This window comes from Lactuca serriola, chromosome 4, assembly GCF_051521515.1.
Source record: "Lactuca serriola cultivar US96UC23 chromosome 4, Lser_US96UC23_V15, whole genome shotgun sequence".
In the NCBI taxonomy this organism is placed as follows: domain Eukaryota; kingdom Viridiplantae; phylum Streptophyta; class Magnoliopsida; order Asterales; family Asteraceae; genus Lactuca; species Lactuca serriola.
The window spans coordinates 193,478,955-193,496,756 of NC_136411.1; the positions used below are offsets into that span (position 1 = coordinate 193,478,955).

General features: G+C 35.4%; 1 protein-coding gene and 1 non-coding gene across 2 annotated transcripts; both read left to right on the forward strand.

The window, feature by feature from the left end:
• The first annotated feature begins 11,773 nt into the window (after window positions 1-11,773).
• LOC145103099 (protein NRT1/ PTR FAMILY 4.6-like) lies at window positions 11,774-15,758 on the forward strand. The gene is made up of 5 exons (XM_079040640.1): window positions 11,774-11,827; window positions 11,922-12,027; window positions 12,103-12,320; window positions 13,452-13,892; window positions 14,626-15,758. The coding sequence occupies exons 1-5, from the start codon at window positions 11,825-11,827 to the stop codon at window positions 15,592-15,594; spliced, it is 1,737 nt and encodes a 578-aa protein (XP_078896766.1). The 5' UTR covers window positions 11,774-11,824; the 3' UTR covers window positions 15,595-15,758.
• An 896-nt stretch (window positions 15,759-16,654) lies between these two features.
• On the forward strand, window positions 16,655-16,727 carry TRNAA-AGC (transfer RNA alanine (anticodon AGC)). Its single transcript has one exon. It is a non-coding gene; the product is annotated as a tRNA-Ala (tRNA).
• Window positions 16,728-17,802: the final 1,075 nt, after the last annotated feature.

The window sequence follows — 17,802 nt, forward strand, 5'->3', positions numbered from 1 at the left end:
TTGAAATTGATCCACCATCATCATTACCACATCAAAAACAGGTTTTATGAGTCCAAAACAGTTTAAGGTAATGATTCTAGACCAATTCCAGCACCAAAACTCGAAGATATGTTGTCTGGGGGTCCAACTCGTCGAGTGCATGAACCAACTCGCCGAGTTGGATGAGTTTTGCCTTGGATTCGTCGAGTCCCTTCATGGACTCGGCGAGTCAGCTGTGCAGACAGCATAAAATCTTCGATTTTCAGCAATTTGCATCAAGTATTCAAACAAGCAAGCCTAGGCTCTGATACCACTGTTGGGTTTTGAGCAATCTAACACTTCCTAAGTGTGCATGCAACCCTAATAAACCTTGGATCTATGTTTGTCTAAATACATGCAAAATAATGATTTTTCCAAGGTTCATAACCTATCTAACATGGCATGGGGTACTTTTAAACATAAAAGAATTAGATGAGATTACATACCTTTTGATGATGAGTTCAATTCCTAAGGAGTTTGAGGGCCAAGCACCAATAGTGTGAATGCCTCAAATGGAATCACAAATCACCACAAACTCTTGGAAAACTTTGAGAGAGTGTATACACACTTATAAAATCGGTCACACACAAACACACATACTTTCTAGTTACACTAGTCACACTAGTAACACTAGTTGCTATTTCATGCAACATAAGCATGCTTATATAGTGTACATGATTAGGGTGAAACCCTAATAACCCATGTCTTTTCCTTTCCAAGGATCCATGGGTTAAAAGCTCCATGGATCATCCATGGACTTCCACATAAGCCTAGCCCATTAACAAATGAGTGTTAGCCCACACCATATAAAACAATAGCCCACAATTTAATTAGTCTTCCTTTTAATCTCTAAATTAATTCATAATTAATTTAAGACTAACACTAATTAAATAACTTCATATTAATATATTATAACTTACAATATATTAATAAACATATGTGTATAACTCTCATAAAATTATCCATAAATAGTTTGGATGAAATGCAACCCAAATGGACCATGCCGGGTCGGGTCAAGTATATACCAAATAAGTTATGGACTTAGACACCTTATCCAACATGTTTTGTGTTACTATAAGTACTTTATACTTGAGAACTAAAACGGGATCTTCATTACTAAGTTGATAGTTTCTAAGTGGATACACTAAAGTTATATGTAACTAGGATGTTATAGACTTAGAATCGGTGAAATTTTGCTTTACCCCTATTCCTTGTGAATTTGGAGTTGAGGTCACTTATTCGAAGGCCTATCATGTGTTGATTACATATAAATGGTATGCACTTTACAAATAACGATATAACTAACGAAGGTTTTCTAAATAATTATATAGATAGGTCGCCTAATAATTATTTTCTTACCCCAATTCTCGCATAGATAACATGGCTGGATTCCATCCCCACGGCAACATGTTCCTTCCGAACGAAGTTATTGCTGGATGGTTTAGAGAAGAACCAGTTAATGATCATCCAATCCCTCTGAATGATCACCATGCTGAAGACCTTTTAGACGGTGCTATCTCCGAACCCGAGGTTGAGAACCTACCCCAGGGAGCTCCCATTCCAATTCCTAACTCTCGTCCGACTTTTCATAGCCCGACGCCTCCATGGGTGGAATGTCTGGAAACATGGAGCGAAGATCAAGATCAACCTATGCCGTTCAATGGATACCAAAGTTTCTACAACGTAAGTGAAGGGAGCTCAACAGACAGAGTTCTACCAATTCTGATCCGAATAGTTGCCTGAAACGAAATTCAGAGTAGGACAGCTCTACAACGTATCGCAGAAGTTGATACAAATGGAGGAATGCATATGCTTCGCACCAGTCGCCTTGAACATGCTCGTGAGAGGTCTGAGAGAAACCATGAAACCCTACTGCAAGCACTGGCCGAATCACGAGCCGAAGTCATAGAACTTCGAGTACGCCAGAGAGTGTATGAAAGACACCTACTTGATGTGGAACGCCAACTGGCTAAACTGAGAGTTCACCAGAGGGATGATCGTTGCTAGTAGTAGATACTTTACTTTATATTCCTTGTTAGAAAGGAATCGTGTTCCTGTCTATGCCCGATGTGGCATTTTCTATGAAACTATCTTATACAGTAAGTACTTTAGTTAGGTCTTTATACTGTCAGGAACTATCTTCTCTGAATATGATGTGAGACCTTTTTACAAGGTAATTTTCCCGAACTTGTATGTCATGAATACCTAAGATATTGACAGTCGGCTAATTTCTGTGTCATTCTTTATTCAAATACTCTTATCATACTTTCATTTGAGATTATTTGAAACATGCTCTAGTCAACTCATTGGACTATAGCAATTTAACTCCGGAGACATCTCCAAGTCTCTTTTAAATGGTTGAATCACGTTATTCGCCAACCAACGATACCTCGGTTCGAACGACAAACGTCTTGAGACCATTGTACGAACTTACTTCCGATCCTTGCTATGACTGCATCATAGGGATGTAGATCAAACCTTCATGAACATACTTCGATTCCGTACTAGGACTGCATCATAGGGATGTAGGTCAAACCTTAGAAAATATACTTCTATTCTTTTCATGAGCGATCGAACTACGTCTAGGTTCAACCATTTTCGCTCACAAATTCATTCTCTTTCGGTGTAACAAAATCATGTCACCCAAGAAAAACGATCAGCCCATCAACCAAACACCAACTCTTCAGATTGATGCAGCTACCTTGCAAGCTGCAGTCTCGACTGCCGTGTCAGCTATTCTGACCCACCTGAACGCTAACAACACAATTGTTAGCGGGATTGTTATCAATCATTCCAATCCAAGTAACAATCAAGCACCACAACGAGCAACAAACTACCACGATACCCCGAGTCCCAAAACCAAGAGTAACAAACAGAAGTCTTGGACTAAATCTAAGGACAAGTCGCTTCGAAGGGCGAACAGGAAACAACCACCAGTAACAACCTTCACAGCCACGACGTTTGTACCTCAAACTACCTTTCCTTCTAGTATCCCAATTGTCCCTAAACCAGCCAAACTTTATGCTAGAAATCTCCCAAAATGCATCCAATGCAGTTATCACCACCATGGACCTTGTAGGGAGAAGCAATGCTCAAACTGAAACAGAAAGGGGCACACCAGACATTACTGCAAGAGCCTAACAAGGCCGATCAACCAAGTGTCCAGCACCGGTGTGAACCAGGCTTGCTACGGTTGTGGCAAGGTAGGTCACTACAGAAGGAACTGCCTAGAGGCAGCAAATGCTGGCACAGACAGAAGTATGATACCGACCACCACCGTAGGAGAGTCTACTCCAGACCCACGTTAATGTAATTTAGGCATTTCATTGTAAAAAACTTATGAACCATCCCAACACTAGTGCAACCAGAGTCTTATCTTTTGCGGGATCCCGTCCATTTAGGGATGCTCGTGCTGCGTATACTTGTCTTTTGTAGTATACCTTGTTCGCAGCAATAGTCTTGTAGTAAATCCTAAGTACAGTAACTTTGTTAAAAGTTGCATTGTTGTGTTTTTTTTGTAACGCCTTATATTCAAATCTAATGTCTTTAGCTTCCATATGTTTCCGACTTCATCATACGACTCGAGTAAATTCGATCCTCGCAATACCAGCTTCATACGTACATCTTCTTCTCAGTAATCGTCTTTTAGCAAAGCCGTCATATCAGAACACCGAAGTACTCATACAAGGAGTATCTTATAGTTCTTTTCCTTTCCGAAGGAATCCCCACAGTATCACTCGTACAGTATGTCATGTTCAATCCAAAGATTCATACGGTCAAGCTATCACTGAAGTATGTATACATGAGAGTATTATATAATCAAGGTCCTACAAGTTTAGAATTGATGATTCCACTTTAACTTCTTTTCCTCGATGGAATGTGAGCTTAAAGAAGAATCAGTTATTCGACTACTTTTTCAAATTTTATTATATACGACTCGTATACACGAGATTGTGGTCGTTGAACCATGTATGAATTCTAATATGAACTTCAGGACGGAGACTGCCCATGACTACGAGTAATTGCATTTGGCATGTGAACAAAATTATAACCCAGTATGACTCTTATAACCAGATCGCCTTACCGTCTAAACACCTACGGAAATACAAGAACAACCCGGAAAACTCAGCGAACTACTCAACAATAGAATTGGAAGACTAGGTTTCTCACCCTTGAGAGCTCTGGTCTTATTCTTACCAGAAGTCGACGGAGTGCATCTTATGTACCTCGACGACCGGAGACTTCATTAAGATTTCCTTTAGAAATCGTTGTCTCTGCCTCGCATAGACGAGTTGATTGAGCAAACGCAGGAAAAGAGTTGCTTTCAGAAATTGACCTGAGATCCGAATATCACCAGTTCGATTGTTATGGAAGGATGTCCTAAAGACTACCCTCCGAACTCGATGCGGACACTTCGAGTCCGTAGTGATACCCCTCGGATGGGACCAATACGCCCATAGTATTCATAAGCTAAATGAGTGGAGTACGTGTTTCTTACTGGGATCGGTTCATCATTTCTCCATGTAATGACTTACTTATCTACCCTCGTAGTAAGAAAGAACCCATGGAAACATTACCCTCGGAGATACTTTTCGCAAAGTTCTCTAAACATGAGTTTTGGAATTAAGAGTCAAATTTCCTGAGACACACTATTAGTGATGTGGAAACTCTGGAGTACTCTAGCAAGTTATCCAAAACCGTTGGGAATTTTTCGGCACTGTTGTCACCGACGGAAAATTCGCCAAATTCTAGGTCTTATAGACCTACTATGATAGTCCATTCAGAAACCCTTTTGACTTTGACCCAGCAAGGGGTGGCCCTTGACTGGGAAGTTAAGCGAGAGAAAGAACCTTTGGAATTCCAAGTGACAGACCAAATTCTTTAGGAAACCTCACTCTGGGAATGGCTTAATACGCTTCGTAAAGCGTGGAAAGTTAAATCAACGGCTTAATACGCTTCGTAAAGCATGGAAAGCTAAATCCAATGTAGTTGGGACCTCCAAGATTCTTACCAGAATCGGTCCTGCATCTCACAAACTAGACCTACTCCGCGAACTCAGTAACATACATTTTACCCTTCGCGTCTCGAACTTGAAACAATACCTTTCCGTTAGGACTCTCGTAAGCCCTCTCGACGAGATCGATATTAACGAGATCCACGCCTTCGTATTAGAACCGTTGTGACCCTCAACCGAGAGGTCAAGCAGACGAAGCAACGCCATCGCCGTTAGTGAAGGTTCGTTGGGATACCAACCGAGAACCCGATTTCACTTAGGAGCGCAAGAACCAATCGATTAGGAAGTTCACCTAACAACTCGATCACTTCTACCTACTTCCTTGCCTAAATTATAATTTCGGGACGAAATTCCCTTTAACAGGGGTATGATGTGACAACCCGAAATTTCCATTCTGAACAAACCATATCAAGCCAATAGAAGTTAGAACAGTTACAGAGAAATTCCAGACTTTGCGTATAAGTTTGAGTATTTCAGGTTTAACACTTAAGGAAATATCAGGAGAGTGGTTGCACTAGGGTTCTGTGCAACACTGTTATTCCAATACTCTATGATATTAGAGTTCATTCCGGGAATAAAATATTTTCTGCCAAAAATCTCAGGACTATATATAGAAATCTGAGCCATATTCATTCATTAGTTACATTTCCAACTAGAGAAAAACCATTTTCTCTCTCACGGATCTTCGGGTTTTTATCCCAAATCATGAGTACCCCTCTCTAGTTGTTTTATATAGCTTAGATTGTGCTTATAACATCGAAATCGGATCAAAATCCCAAGATTTGGGAGTTTACCGCCCAAGAACACTTGGAGAGTAAACTCCTTTATAAGGGCCAAAGTGTGCCCAATGTCCCTCAAAGCCTTGGAAATGAACCTAGAAGCTACCATTTCATGTTTAGACCACAAAATCATAACAAAACTGCAAGATTCGGGAGTTTACCGCCCAAGAACATCTTGGGGAGTAAACACTTATATAAGGCTTATATGATGCCTAGTCCCTTCCACTTGTTAAATAACGAACTTAGGCTTGTATATAGGTGTATTTAAGACAAGAAAACATCAAATAAACACCAAATTTTAGGTGTTCACGGCCCAAGAAGTTCTTGGACCGTGAACTCCAAAAACAAGGACCAAAGAGTGCTTTTAACACTCCTAAAGCTTTGGACAATTACCTAGATTTACTCCTAGTTATTTGAGGGACCTTAAAACATCTTAAACCCCTCCCAAAGAGAGATTACGACCGTAATCTCTAAGGGAAAAGGCTCTTGGGCCGTAAACATGAAAGAAGGTCACTAATGTGTGCCTAAGGCCTTCATTAGCCTTAGATAAATGTATAGAACCTATCCTACATGAGTTTGGGACTTGCAAGCACAAAAATATCCACTTCCATATGAGTTTACGATAGTAAACTCAAAAGGAAATGGCCTTTGGGTCGAAAACTCCTAAAAAGAGTTTTTTGATGCCCTAAACCCTTCCAAGGATTAAACCACCAAGTCAAATTGCTTCTAGAAATCATTTAGGACTTCAAAACACAAAATGACACTAAGTCTAGGAGTTCACAGCCGTAAACACAAGGGTTTACGACCGTAAACTCCTTGTGTGGAGTTATATGGAGAGTAAACTCAAGTATGAGGTCCCTTGGAACCCTAAACTCACTAGCCTTGTCCCACAACAACTTAGATGCAATCCTTAGGGCTTATAACACTTATATAAAGTGTTTATTATGTTCTAGGATGTCTTAAAATTATCAATTAGTAGTTTAAGACTAATTCGATACATATATGTGGTATTATATGTTAACTAGGGTTATAAAGTGTGTTCAAGACTTCACTTGTCACCTAGCGATCCTACATCTTCAGTTCATCCGTACCACTTACTACAGGTGAGTTCATACCCCTAAATCAATGTTTTAAATGTTTTTAAATGCTTTAATGGGGGGAATACAAGTAGAAAATAACATGTTATTAAATCACTCATATGTATTTTATAACTATGTTTTCATCTAGAAGATTTCACATACTACAAAATTTGATGCATGATATGGTTTTCTATCTTAAAAATACTATGTTATCAAATGTATTACTTTTGAAATGTTTATTTAAAATGACATCAAGGCACTCTATATTTGTGTTCAAAACTTTTAGATGTCTTACAAAACCATTTTTACCTTCTTGAACAAAACTACACTTATACACATATGTTCTTATATATGTATTGATGTTATAGTATTCATCCTTCATTCAGTTTCCCACACCCTTGTGTAACAAGGGTGCATAAATCTACTTGAACAACCAATTACTTTCCAGTTAATTATCATAGGGATAGTTAGAAGATACAAAACATTATTCCTATTACAAGGAATTACATCAGAGTCAGTTCATTCATGAGTCTATACCAGTACATTACATGAGTACCTTACATGGATACATTACATGAGTGCCTTACATGAATACATTACATGAGTACCTTACATGAATACATTACCTGAGTACCTTACATGGATACATTACATGAGTGCCTTACATGAATACATTACATGAGTGCCTTACATGAATACATTACATGACTACCTTACCTGAATACATTACATGAGTACCTTACATGAATACATTACATGAGTACCTTACATGGATACATTACATGAGTGCCTTACATAAATACATTACATGAGTACCTTTACGTTGATACATTTTCCTGTATACATTTACATGGATACTTGTACCTTGATTCATTAGGATGATTTATTAGTACCTTCTATGTAAATTGTCCTGCCTATCCCAGTTCAACGGGATGTCTAGACGGGACTAACCATTCCGAAGCCCAGCTGTTAGCACCAGTGGGCGATGAACATCTACGGATGCCTACGGTTATTACTTATACTAGGAGTACCTTTACGGGACTAACCATTCCTTGGGCCTACTGTTCGCTACAGAGGTTAATGAACATCTACGGATGCCTACGGTTAATACTTATATTAGGAGTACCTTTACGGGACTAACCATTCCTCCGCCCTGCTGCTGCTACAGAGGACAATTGGACAATCTTTGGATGTTCATTAGGTTATACATTTCGCTTCCCGCAATGGCGTGTTAATCCTAATACAAAAGGATAACACTTACATGGTTACATTTTTCCTATTTACTTTATTTTGTGATACATTCACATAAACGATAAATTAGACTAAGTACTGTTTGTAATAGTCAAAAAGAAGGAAAAACTATCATTTTCATAGTAAAACATTCGGGTCTTGGTAGAAGACTACATTTCATACTAGTAGGAAATAAGGGATTTTCTAGGGTTTTCAAACTTATATCAACTGTTTCATTTAAAGATTTACAAGGCATTCATAACAGTTTTTTTTCCAAACAAGACAATGACACTTAAATACTTATGAATTCACCAGCTTTAGGCTGATACTCGCTTTCAAAATAACTTGTATTCTCAGGTCACCAGTTAGACAGGTACGATGTCTAGGCCTTGAGAAGACGGGCACAATCAAGACTCATCTTATTTTGATTATTTATGTTATTGTTGTACATTATGAAAGAACACACATGTATTAAAACTTTACTTTTAATGCAATGGATGATGTTGTTGTTTGTTTACTACTTTACACTGTTATGATACTTCACATGACGTCCTCCACCTCGGAACGTTTCCGCCGTTCTTGGTTTTGGGGTGTGACAGTCACCTTGACGAACCCATTTTTCCATTAGGAATTCTTCAGTCAGGAATCCATTAACTAAAACAGGGGTATGTGCGGAGTGTAGGATGCCCTTGATCTATAATCTCCACTTCGTACCGTACCCATTTTCTCTAGAATAGAATCAAGATATTCCCAATTAACCGAGTCGAAGGCTTTCTCGAAATCGGCTTTGAAGAGAAGCATTTGCCTGCGTGTCTTCTTAGCCCAAGAGCATAGTTCGTTGACCATGAGTGGACCGTCCAAGATATTTCTTCCTTCCACAAACGTTGTTTGAACCTCCTCAATGTTGATGCCGATGACTCTTTTAGGCGATTGACAAGTGTTTTTGCAAAGATCTTGTAAAGAGATCCAATAAGGCTAATTGGATAGAAGTCACTTAGAAGGAAGGGGTCTTTAATTTTTGAAACTAGTGTTATGAAGGAAGAATTACACCCAGGTGCAAGATTTCCATACATCTCAAAGTATCCGATGAAGGCCAGAATGTCATTGTGTAAAGTATCCTAATGGCGTTTTAGAAATTTAATATTTGTATTATTGAAAGTTATATATATGAATAAAAATAATTTGTAATTATAATACATCATTTAATTTCCTAAAGAAATGGTAAAAACACAGCCTACATCCATCGAATAAAAATCAGTCCAACAGAATAAATTATGTTCTCTCTTTAATTACGGCGTATCAAAACATTACCTAAATGTATAATATAAAATGCTTGGGATCTGATTGGCTGAGTGGATTTATAAAGGAATGTAAGGTAGGGAAGAACATCGAAAGCGGGTACCTGTTACCGGAATCGGAACCGTTGGTTCCAAAACTGGAATTGCCTTCAGCGGTTCCGGTTCCGATTTTTATTTTTTTTGGAACCGCTACCCGCTGGAACTGGTTTATATATATATATATATATATATATATATATATATATATATATATATATATATATATATATATATATATATAGAGTGAGGTTCAATAGAGAACCATAATTAACCAATGAACAAATTTTTTTTCAAGTTTATATATATATATATATATATATATATATATATATATATATATATATATATATATATATATATATATATATATATATATATATATATATATTAGCAAATAGAAAAAAAAGGCACTTATAAATACAAGTACGAAAATAGCAAATAGAAATTTTGTGCACTATGTAAAAGAAAAAGAGTTATGGAACTATGGGTGTTTAAATTTTGTGCAGTAACCGGTGCATCATGTTTTGTTACACGTTTCTCTGGAATTCTATGTATGTCAATAGTTATTCGAGAAATGGAATATTAATTTGTTTTTATAATGACAAGATCTTAAATATGTAAATTTAACGTCCATGCTATGTCATGGTTGTTAAATATACTTCTTGTTTAATTTCATGGATATGCATTATTTTAGCCACGTTGTTGTTATAAGAGTAAATTACACGAATGGTCCTTATGGTTTAGGGTAATTTGCATGTTTGGTCCCTAACTTATTTTTTTAACCCGGAAGGTCCCTACAGTTTGTTTTTGTTACGCGCTTGGTCGCTGTTTTATCTAAACACACTATTTTGTGTTTGATTTTTTAATTTATTTAAATAAACATACCCCTACCCCCACCCCCACCACCACCCCACCCCCCTCACCTTACCTTACATACTCCATAATTTTTCCCTATTTAAATAATAGTCTTTTTAGGTAAGATAGGAACCAAGCGCGTAATAAAAACAAACAGTAGGGACCAAGTGCGTAACAAAAACAAACAGTAAGGACTTTCCAAGTTAAAAAAATAAGTTAGGGACCAAACTCACAAATTATCCCAAACCATAGGGACTATTCGTGTAATTTACTCTTGTTATAATGATAGAAAGATGCATATTGGTTTTAAGAAGCTATCCCACATTGTTATATATATATATATATATATATATATATATATATATATATATATATATATATATATATATATATATATATATATATATATATATATATATATATATATATATATATATATATGCGCGCGCGCGCTATGCTTATATATATAGGAAAGAAAGGATGTTGCAGTAGGTAAATGGGCTTATCTTATTATGTGGTTAAAGCTTTTGGCTCCCTATAAAAATATCTCTTAAGCTTCTTAAAATTTTAAGTAATCCTTGTTATAAATTCCATGTTTTATAAGCATAAACCGATTTTAATATCTTAATTTTGTTTAAGATTAGTTTAAGATTTTTTAACAAGCGGGTAGCTAGATTAGGAATCGGTTCCAAAATGTTAGGAACCAATATAACCGGTTTTGGTTACAGTTCCAATATCATTTTGGAACCAATATAACCGGTTCCGATTCCGATTTTGATATATTTGGTCGGGTACCCGCCTATCTTTATGCCTAATGTAAGAGACAATGGAATAGTAATTACATTTCATGATTATGTTTGGTTGAACCACTTTGTAATATTAATTACATGTACATATATTGTATAGTTTAGACTCTATTCTTTTAAATATTGATTTTGACTATATTTAACGAACGTTTATCTACACAAACAAACAAAAAAATGGCTTATATTGAAAATTTAATTTTGTCCCATGATTAAATGAGAAAAAAAAAACATGCCGTCTAAGGAATAAATTTAACAAAACCAAAAGAACCACATTCGTTCAGTAATTGTCTATTCAATTCCATCGGACAAATCGAACATCTATGAAAATTAACGAAAAAGAACACACTAATTTATAGATTACTAATTTAATACTCTCATACTATCTATAGCACCATAGTTCCACTACGAGTAGTATACAATAAATTAAAAGAATACGTAAGTGGCTGAAACTTCTTCTAATTTTAGAAGGGTCGAGGTTTCGTTTCGCAAAAAGATAAATAAATAAAAGAGTGATAGACCTAAATGCTCCATACCAATAGATTAAAACATTAGAGGAAGAAGTCACTTTCAAGGTGTCTAGACCATTCCAGGTGGGGTTAAACTCCCTTTATTGTCATATAAATAGCATGCCATGCATCATTCCCTCTTTACATTAAAGAATCATAACTTTATAGATAGGAAGATCATCTCAAGTTTTCATCGCAATATGGTATCTCCAATTTACTTATGTTTATAAAGAAAACCTCTTCCACATTCTACATTATTTTTCTTATAACATTTATTTTTTTATGCTTATCTTTAAGGACCAAGAATGCCAAATCAGCAAATCTAGCATGTATGTCAATTGGAGAAACAAACCGGCTATAGAAGGCCAACACGGTGGCATACTTGCAGCTTCTTTTGTCTTAGGTAAGTCGTTTTATGTATGTATGTATGTATGTGTGTATTGATTTGTTTTGATTTTGTGTTTGTTAAAATATATAGTTGTGGAGGTATTGGAGAATCTAGCATATTTGGCGAATGCGAGCAACCTTGTACTATATTTGTCAAAATTCATGCATTACACACCATCAAGTTCTTCAAACATTGTTAGCAATTTCATGGGGACAGCGTTCCTCCTTGCTCTCCTTGGTGGATTTTTAGCGGATGCTTTCTTCACCACTTATTGCATTTATCTTATAAGTGCTATAATTGAACTCGCGGTAAGAACTTTAAAATACAAAGATTATTTAGTCATATGTTTACTTGACACTTGCATCAATAATTAAACTAAGCTAGATCTAGTAAATTTTGAAAAAAAAAAAAATCATCCGGATATTTTTGGGATCTTCAAAAACCCTGGAGGTTGTTTGACATAAACTTCTTCGATCCATTACGAAAGTATTTTAACATCAAAGTATTTTATTCGTGAAACGCCCATAATTAAAAACTAATGACTATCCATTTTGTAATCAGTTTTGCCTTGTTTCTTATTACAATCCATTTTATTCGTAAATACCTGTAATAAAAACTAAAGAGTGGAATGATTACAAAGTTTAAACTAACTATCTATATTCATGGCATCTTTTTTTCAATTCCCATAATAAAAGGGAATTGGGAATAGGACATTTTATCATTTTTGCATATGCTTCATTATCATAATTGGATCGTATTCTAATGCTTAACTTTCACGAATGAACTGTGCATGACTTCATGCTGATGCAAGCGATATTAATTAAGTGCTAGGAGTTAAACAGAGAATACCTCTCTCAACCTGAATCCTAATGACATCTTAAAGCTTTGTTTTTATTCTATTTACTCAACGTGACGAATATGCCCTTCTCACATATGTGGTCCATGCACATATATACGTATAAGAGAAGAAAAAATTAAATTGAAAAGTATTCATGTGTACACTAGTATCTTCCAATGAAATTTGTCATCGCATGAACATTAATTTATGGTCTCATCCATGCAATGTAACCACAAATTATAGCTTTCTTCATGCACATATATTCCTCAATTCATAAAGAATAGAGTAAAATACAAAAATGGTCCATGTACTTTCTGAATTTTACCGTGTACACTCGAAAATCGAAACATTTTTCATTTCTCTTCGCTCTTTCAAAGTTTCTCATCAATTTTGGTCCTTATTTCAAGGTTTCATCACAGAATCAATCCAAAACCTTGAAATAAGGATCAAAGATTGAAAAATGATGTCAAATTTGGATTTAGCATCGTAAATTGTAAAAATCCGTACTTATTAATTTTTTTTTAAAGTTGGCATCATTTACTAGAGATTCTTAGAACCATGTACAAGTTGAAGTCATTGACTAAATTTGACTATTAAACAGGGACTTCTAATACTCACCATGCAAGCCCGTTCAAATTCTTTGAAACCAGAAAGTTGTTTATCAGCAAACAGGAATACAAAATGCCAAGAAACAGAAGGTGGTAAAGAGGCAGTTTTGTTCATTGGCCTTTATTTGGTGGCATTGGGTGTTGGAGGGATAAAAGGGTCTCTTCCACCTCATGGGGCTGAGCAATTTGATGAAGAAACCATTCAAGGAAGAAAAAAAAGATCGTCTTTTTTCAATTACTATGTTTTTTGTCTCGCTTGTGGTGCACTCATTGCAGTCACATTTGCTGTGTGGATTGAAGATAATAAAGGATGGCAATGGGGTTTTGGTATTTCCACTTTCGCAATTCTGATATCGATTCCCATTTTTCTACTTGGTTCCATGGTTTACAGAATTAAAATTCCGAATGGAAGTCCTATTACAACTATATTTAAGGTAATATCTTGATCTGTTCAATTAAACGAGTTTGAGATTTCAGACTTGTTACATAGAATAAATAAATAGTACTTACACTTGTTACACTTGTCGAATAAGTTGCAAACCAGAATTACATTTTTCAAAGTGAAAAAGAAAAATACATGTAAAAGTTTACTTTCTAAATTTCTAACTTTTAATTTAACTTTCATCTTTTTGAGAAGAGTCCCAACTGGCAACATATTCAACACTTTAAGGTCTTGTTTCCTTGGTTTTCAATTTTATAAAAATAAATAATGTATAAAATATATTGAGTTGGTTTATAGTTTAATCCAAATATTTATTTTTGGAACAGAAAAGTCTCAACTATCTAATTTTATACGATAATTTGTCATTTTCCATTAAAAAAATAAGGATTGTTTCGTTAATTTGAATAAAAATATATATCCGAGACTTTTCTGTTCAAAAAATAAAAATTGAAATTAAACCGTAAACTAATCCAAAATATTGAGACTATTTTCTTAAAATATATATATAAATTTAAACCGGTTAGCAGGTTGTATGAGGTTAGAAATTCCAACCCTAACCTAAACTTATTTAATTAACAGGTTGCAAATCTCAACCCAACCTATTAATTTTAAGTTCATACGAATTTTTTCGGTTTCTAGTTTTTTCAACGTACTCTACTAGTCTACCCTACTTAGTTGGCACTTAGTGGATAATTCGCAAAACTAAAGTTCTATGTTTACATCAGGTCCTTGCTGCTGCAATCTTCAACAATTATTTACCGAAAAACGGCAGAAATGCAGTAGTTAACACAAACGTATCCCCCACATCAAATTCAAACGAAAGAAAAGAAGAGATAACAGAAGATCTAAGCTTCCTCAATAGAGCAATTACCAATAACTCTAATCTTCCAAGATTTTCAGTCACTACAAAACAAGTAGAAGAAGTCAAAATCGTTCTAAAAATCTTCCCAGTATTCATTTCAACCATAATGCTAAACTGTTGCCTAGCTCAACTATCCACCTTTTCAGTCCAACAAGCCGCCACCATGGACACACGAATCGGCTCATTACTTGTCCCACCAGCTTCCCTCCCTGTATTCCCTGTCATCTTCATCATGATACTAGCACCCATGTATAACCATGTCATCATCCCATTCGCAAGAAAGATAACCAAATCCGAAATGGGTATCACTCATTTACAACGCATAGGGACAGGGTTATTTTTGTCGATTATGGCAATGGCAGTTGCAGCTTTAGTGGAAAAGAAACGAAAAAAAGTCGCGTTTCAAGAAACCCTAATGAACTCGACCCAACCTCTACCCATTACTTTTCTTTGGGTTTCTTTACAGTATTTGTTTCTTGGGTCAGCGGATCTTTTTAGCTTAGCTGGCATGATGGATTTCTTTTTTAGTGAGGCGCCATTTAGCATGAGATCTTTGGCAACTTCTCTTTCGTGGGCTTCATTGGCTATGGGGTATTATCTTAGTTCTGTGCTTGTTGCGATTGTGAATAATGTTACGGGTACTTTTCATCATACGCCTTGGCTCTATGGAAGTAACTTAAATCATTATCATCTTGAAAGATTTTATTGGTTGATGTGTGCGCTAAGTGGGGTAAACTTTGTTGTATATCTCATATGGGCGAAATCTTACAAGTATGGAGCGAAAATGGGTTCAAATGAGACACAAATGTTGTGTAAGTCATCGGGAGTTTGATAATGTAAGGGAAAGTTAGCATATATTCTATAGATGATTGTTATGTGTTAGTAAGTTGATGAGAGTATGTTGTATGATCATTAGAATGGAGTCATGCATGCATGGTATTACTACATGTGTTACTTAGCATAGTTAATCTTGAATACATGAGATATATTTCTATATGATCTTTGTGCACTTCAAATCACATTAGGTTGCTAAATGAGTTAGAAAAGAATCAGAAAATCAAATCTGAATGAGTCAACTTCAAGACACAATAATCACTTTGGATCGATTAGATCCAAAGACATGATATTGGAAAAAAGAAAGAAAAAGGAAAGAGCTAGAAGGACTTTGTTAAATCATGTCTAATCATGTTCAATATGTGGCTCTAACAAGGTGGAGCAATATGAAACGATAGCACTTAAAGCCTAATCATATCTAAAGTGAAAGTACTATCTTCTAAAAGCATTTGAATTTCCATTTGTGGAATGGATAATTAAGAAGATTAACTTTTTCACAATAGCTATAAAAGCATCACATCAAACTACCATACCATGAATCATTGACAGCTTACATAAAATTGAACGATTAAGTCCAGAAGATAATGACAGATCACAAAGTGGTCCAATACTCGATGGAAAGCCAAAGAGTCATCATCAATCCTCAAATCTTGATAGTATTTCAATTTTGACATAAATTAAGAATGTGATCTTTTAACAGATTCACTCGATCTCTATATCATCATTGTTGTTTGTACTTTGGATATACACGGGTGTTTTAATTGTAACATTTAAAGCATAGAAATACAAGAAACTATGAATCAAACCTATCATTTTAGGGAAAGCCGTTGCATGTGATGATCATTATTCGTTTTGTAATTAACTACTACAATCTATAAATGGAAATTGAGTTCAACAAATGGTACTAAAAAATCAGCATAAACTTTACTTACAAATAAGATGTTAGGAGAACGCAAAACAGACTTGAGAGACAGAGTTGATTTCTCTGACGATTTTGATCAAACCTGAATGAAACTAAATGATCGATTTGTAAAGTCTATGCTGAAGGGAAATCTTATGGGGATGTAGCTCAGATGGTAGAGCGCTCGCTTAGCATGCGAGAGGTACGGGGATCGATACCCCGCATCTCCATTTATTTTTAAACTTTAAAAATAATGATAAAAGAGAATAACAAGCTATTTAATTTTATTTTTAATATATTTCGATATGTTCTAGATGCATGTCAAGGTTAAAATTAATAAGATTATCTTAAAATAGCTTTAAATTTTAGTGTTTAACACTTTTCTATCATGTTATTTTATTTGTTAACGATAATTTTACTTAGGGATGAGTATAGGTGGGTTTCTGCCTTATTTTGCAAGAACCGAAACAGGAACCGTACCAGCATTTCCTAAAAAGTTAGAACCGGAATTGGAATCACTTTAGGCAGTTCATAAATATTTGGAACCAGTCGCTTAACCAGCAGCTTCGGTTTCGGGAGCGAGTAACCCGGTTACATTAATTTTGTTCACTTTTGTCGATAAAACCGTAATTTAGTTCGATTCAAATCGGAACGGACAAATCGGACCATAACTTTAGAAACCGGAACCACTTAAGGCGATTCCAGTGAACTGGCAGTTCCGAAGCGATTCTGATTCCAAAAACAAGTAGACGTTTCCGATGCCTATCCCTAGTTTTACTTGTTTATTTAGAGTGAATTACACGAATGATCCCTATAGTTGGGAGTAATTTGTATATTGGGTCCCTAACTTTTTTTTTAAACTCGGAATGATCCTACTGTTTGTTTTTGTTGCACGTTTGGTCTCTGTCTAACCTAAAAAGACTATTGTGCCCTTATTAATTTATTTTTTATTTAAATTTATTATTTATGTACCCTTATTTATTATTTTTGTATTTTTTTTAAAAATTAATTCATTTTTTTTGTTGTTATACAATTATTAAGGACGTACAACCTTCCAAAGCATATATACAACTAGGGGTGAGCAAAAACCGCACCGCAATTAAAATTAACCGTAAAAACCTCATAAACCGCAACCGCAATAAAAACCGATAGTGAGGTTTTCTGTTTTTTAAAAACCGCAAATTTGCGGTGCGGTTATTAGTTTTCAAAAACTACAAAAAAACCGCACCGCACCGCATATATTACATACAACTTTTTTTTTATTAATTAATAATATATTAAATATTAGAAATAAGACAAGTTTCA

Coding starts and splice junctions, on each gene's coding strand:
- LOC145103099 (XM_079040640.1), top strand. Junction 12,028..12,102: donor TGCAGCTTCTTTTGTCTTAG/GTAAGTCGTTTT, acceptor TAAAATATATAG/TTGTGGAGGTATTGGAGAAT. Junction 13,893..14,625: donor CTATTACAACTATATTTAAG/GTAATATCTTGA, acceptor TGTTTACATCAG/GTCCTTGCTGCTGCAATCTT.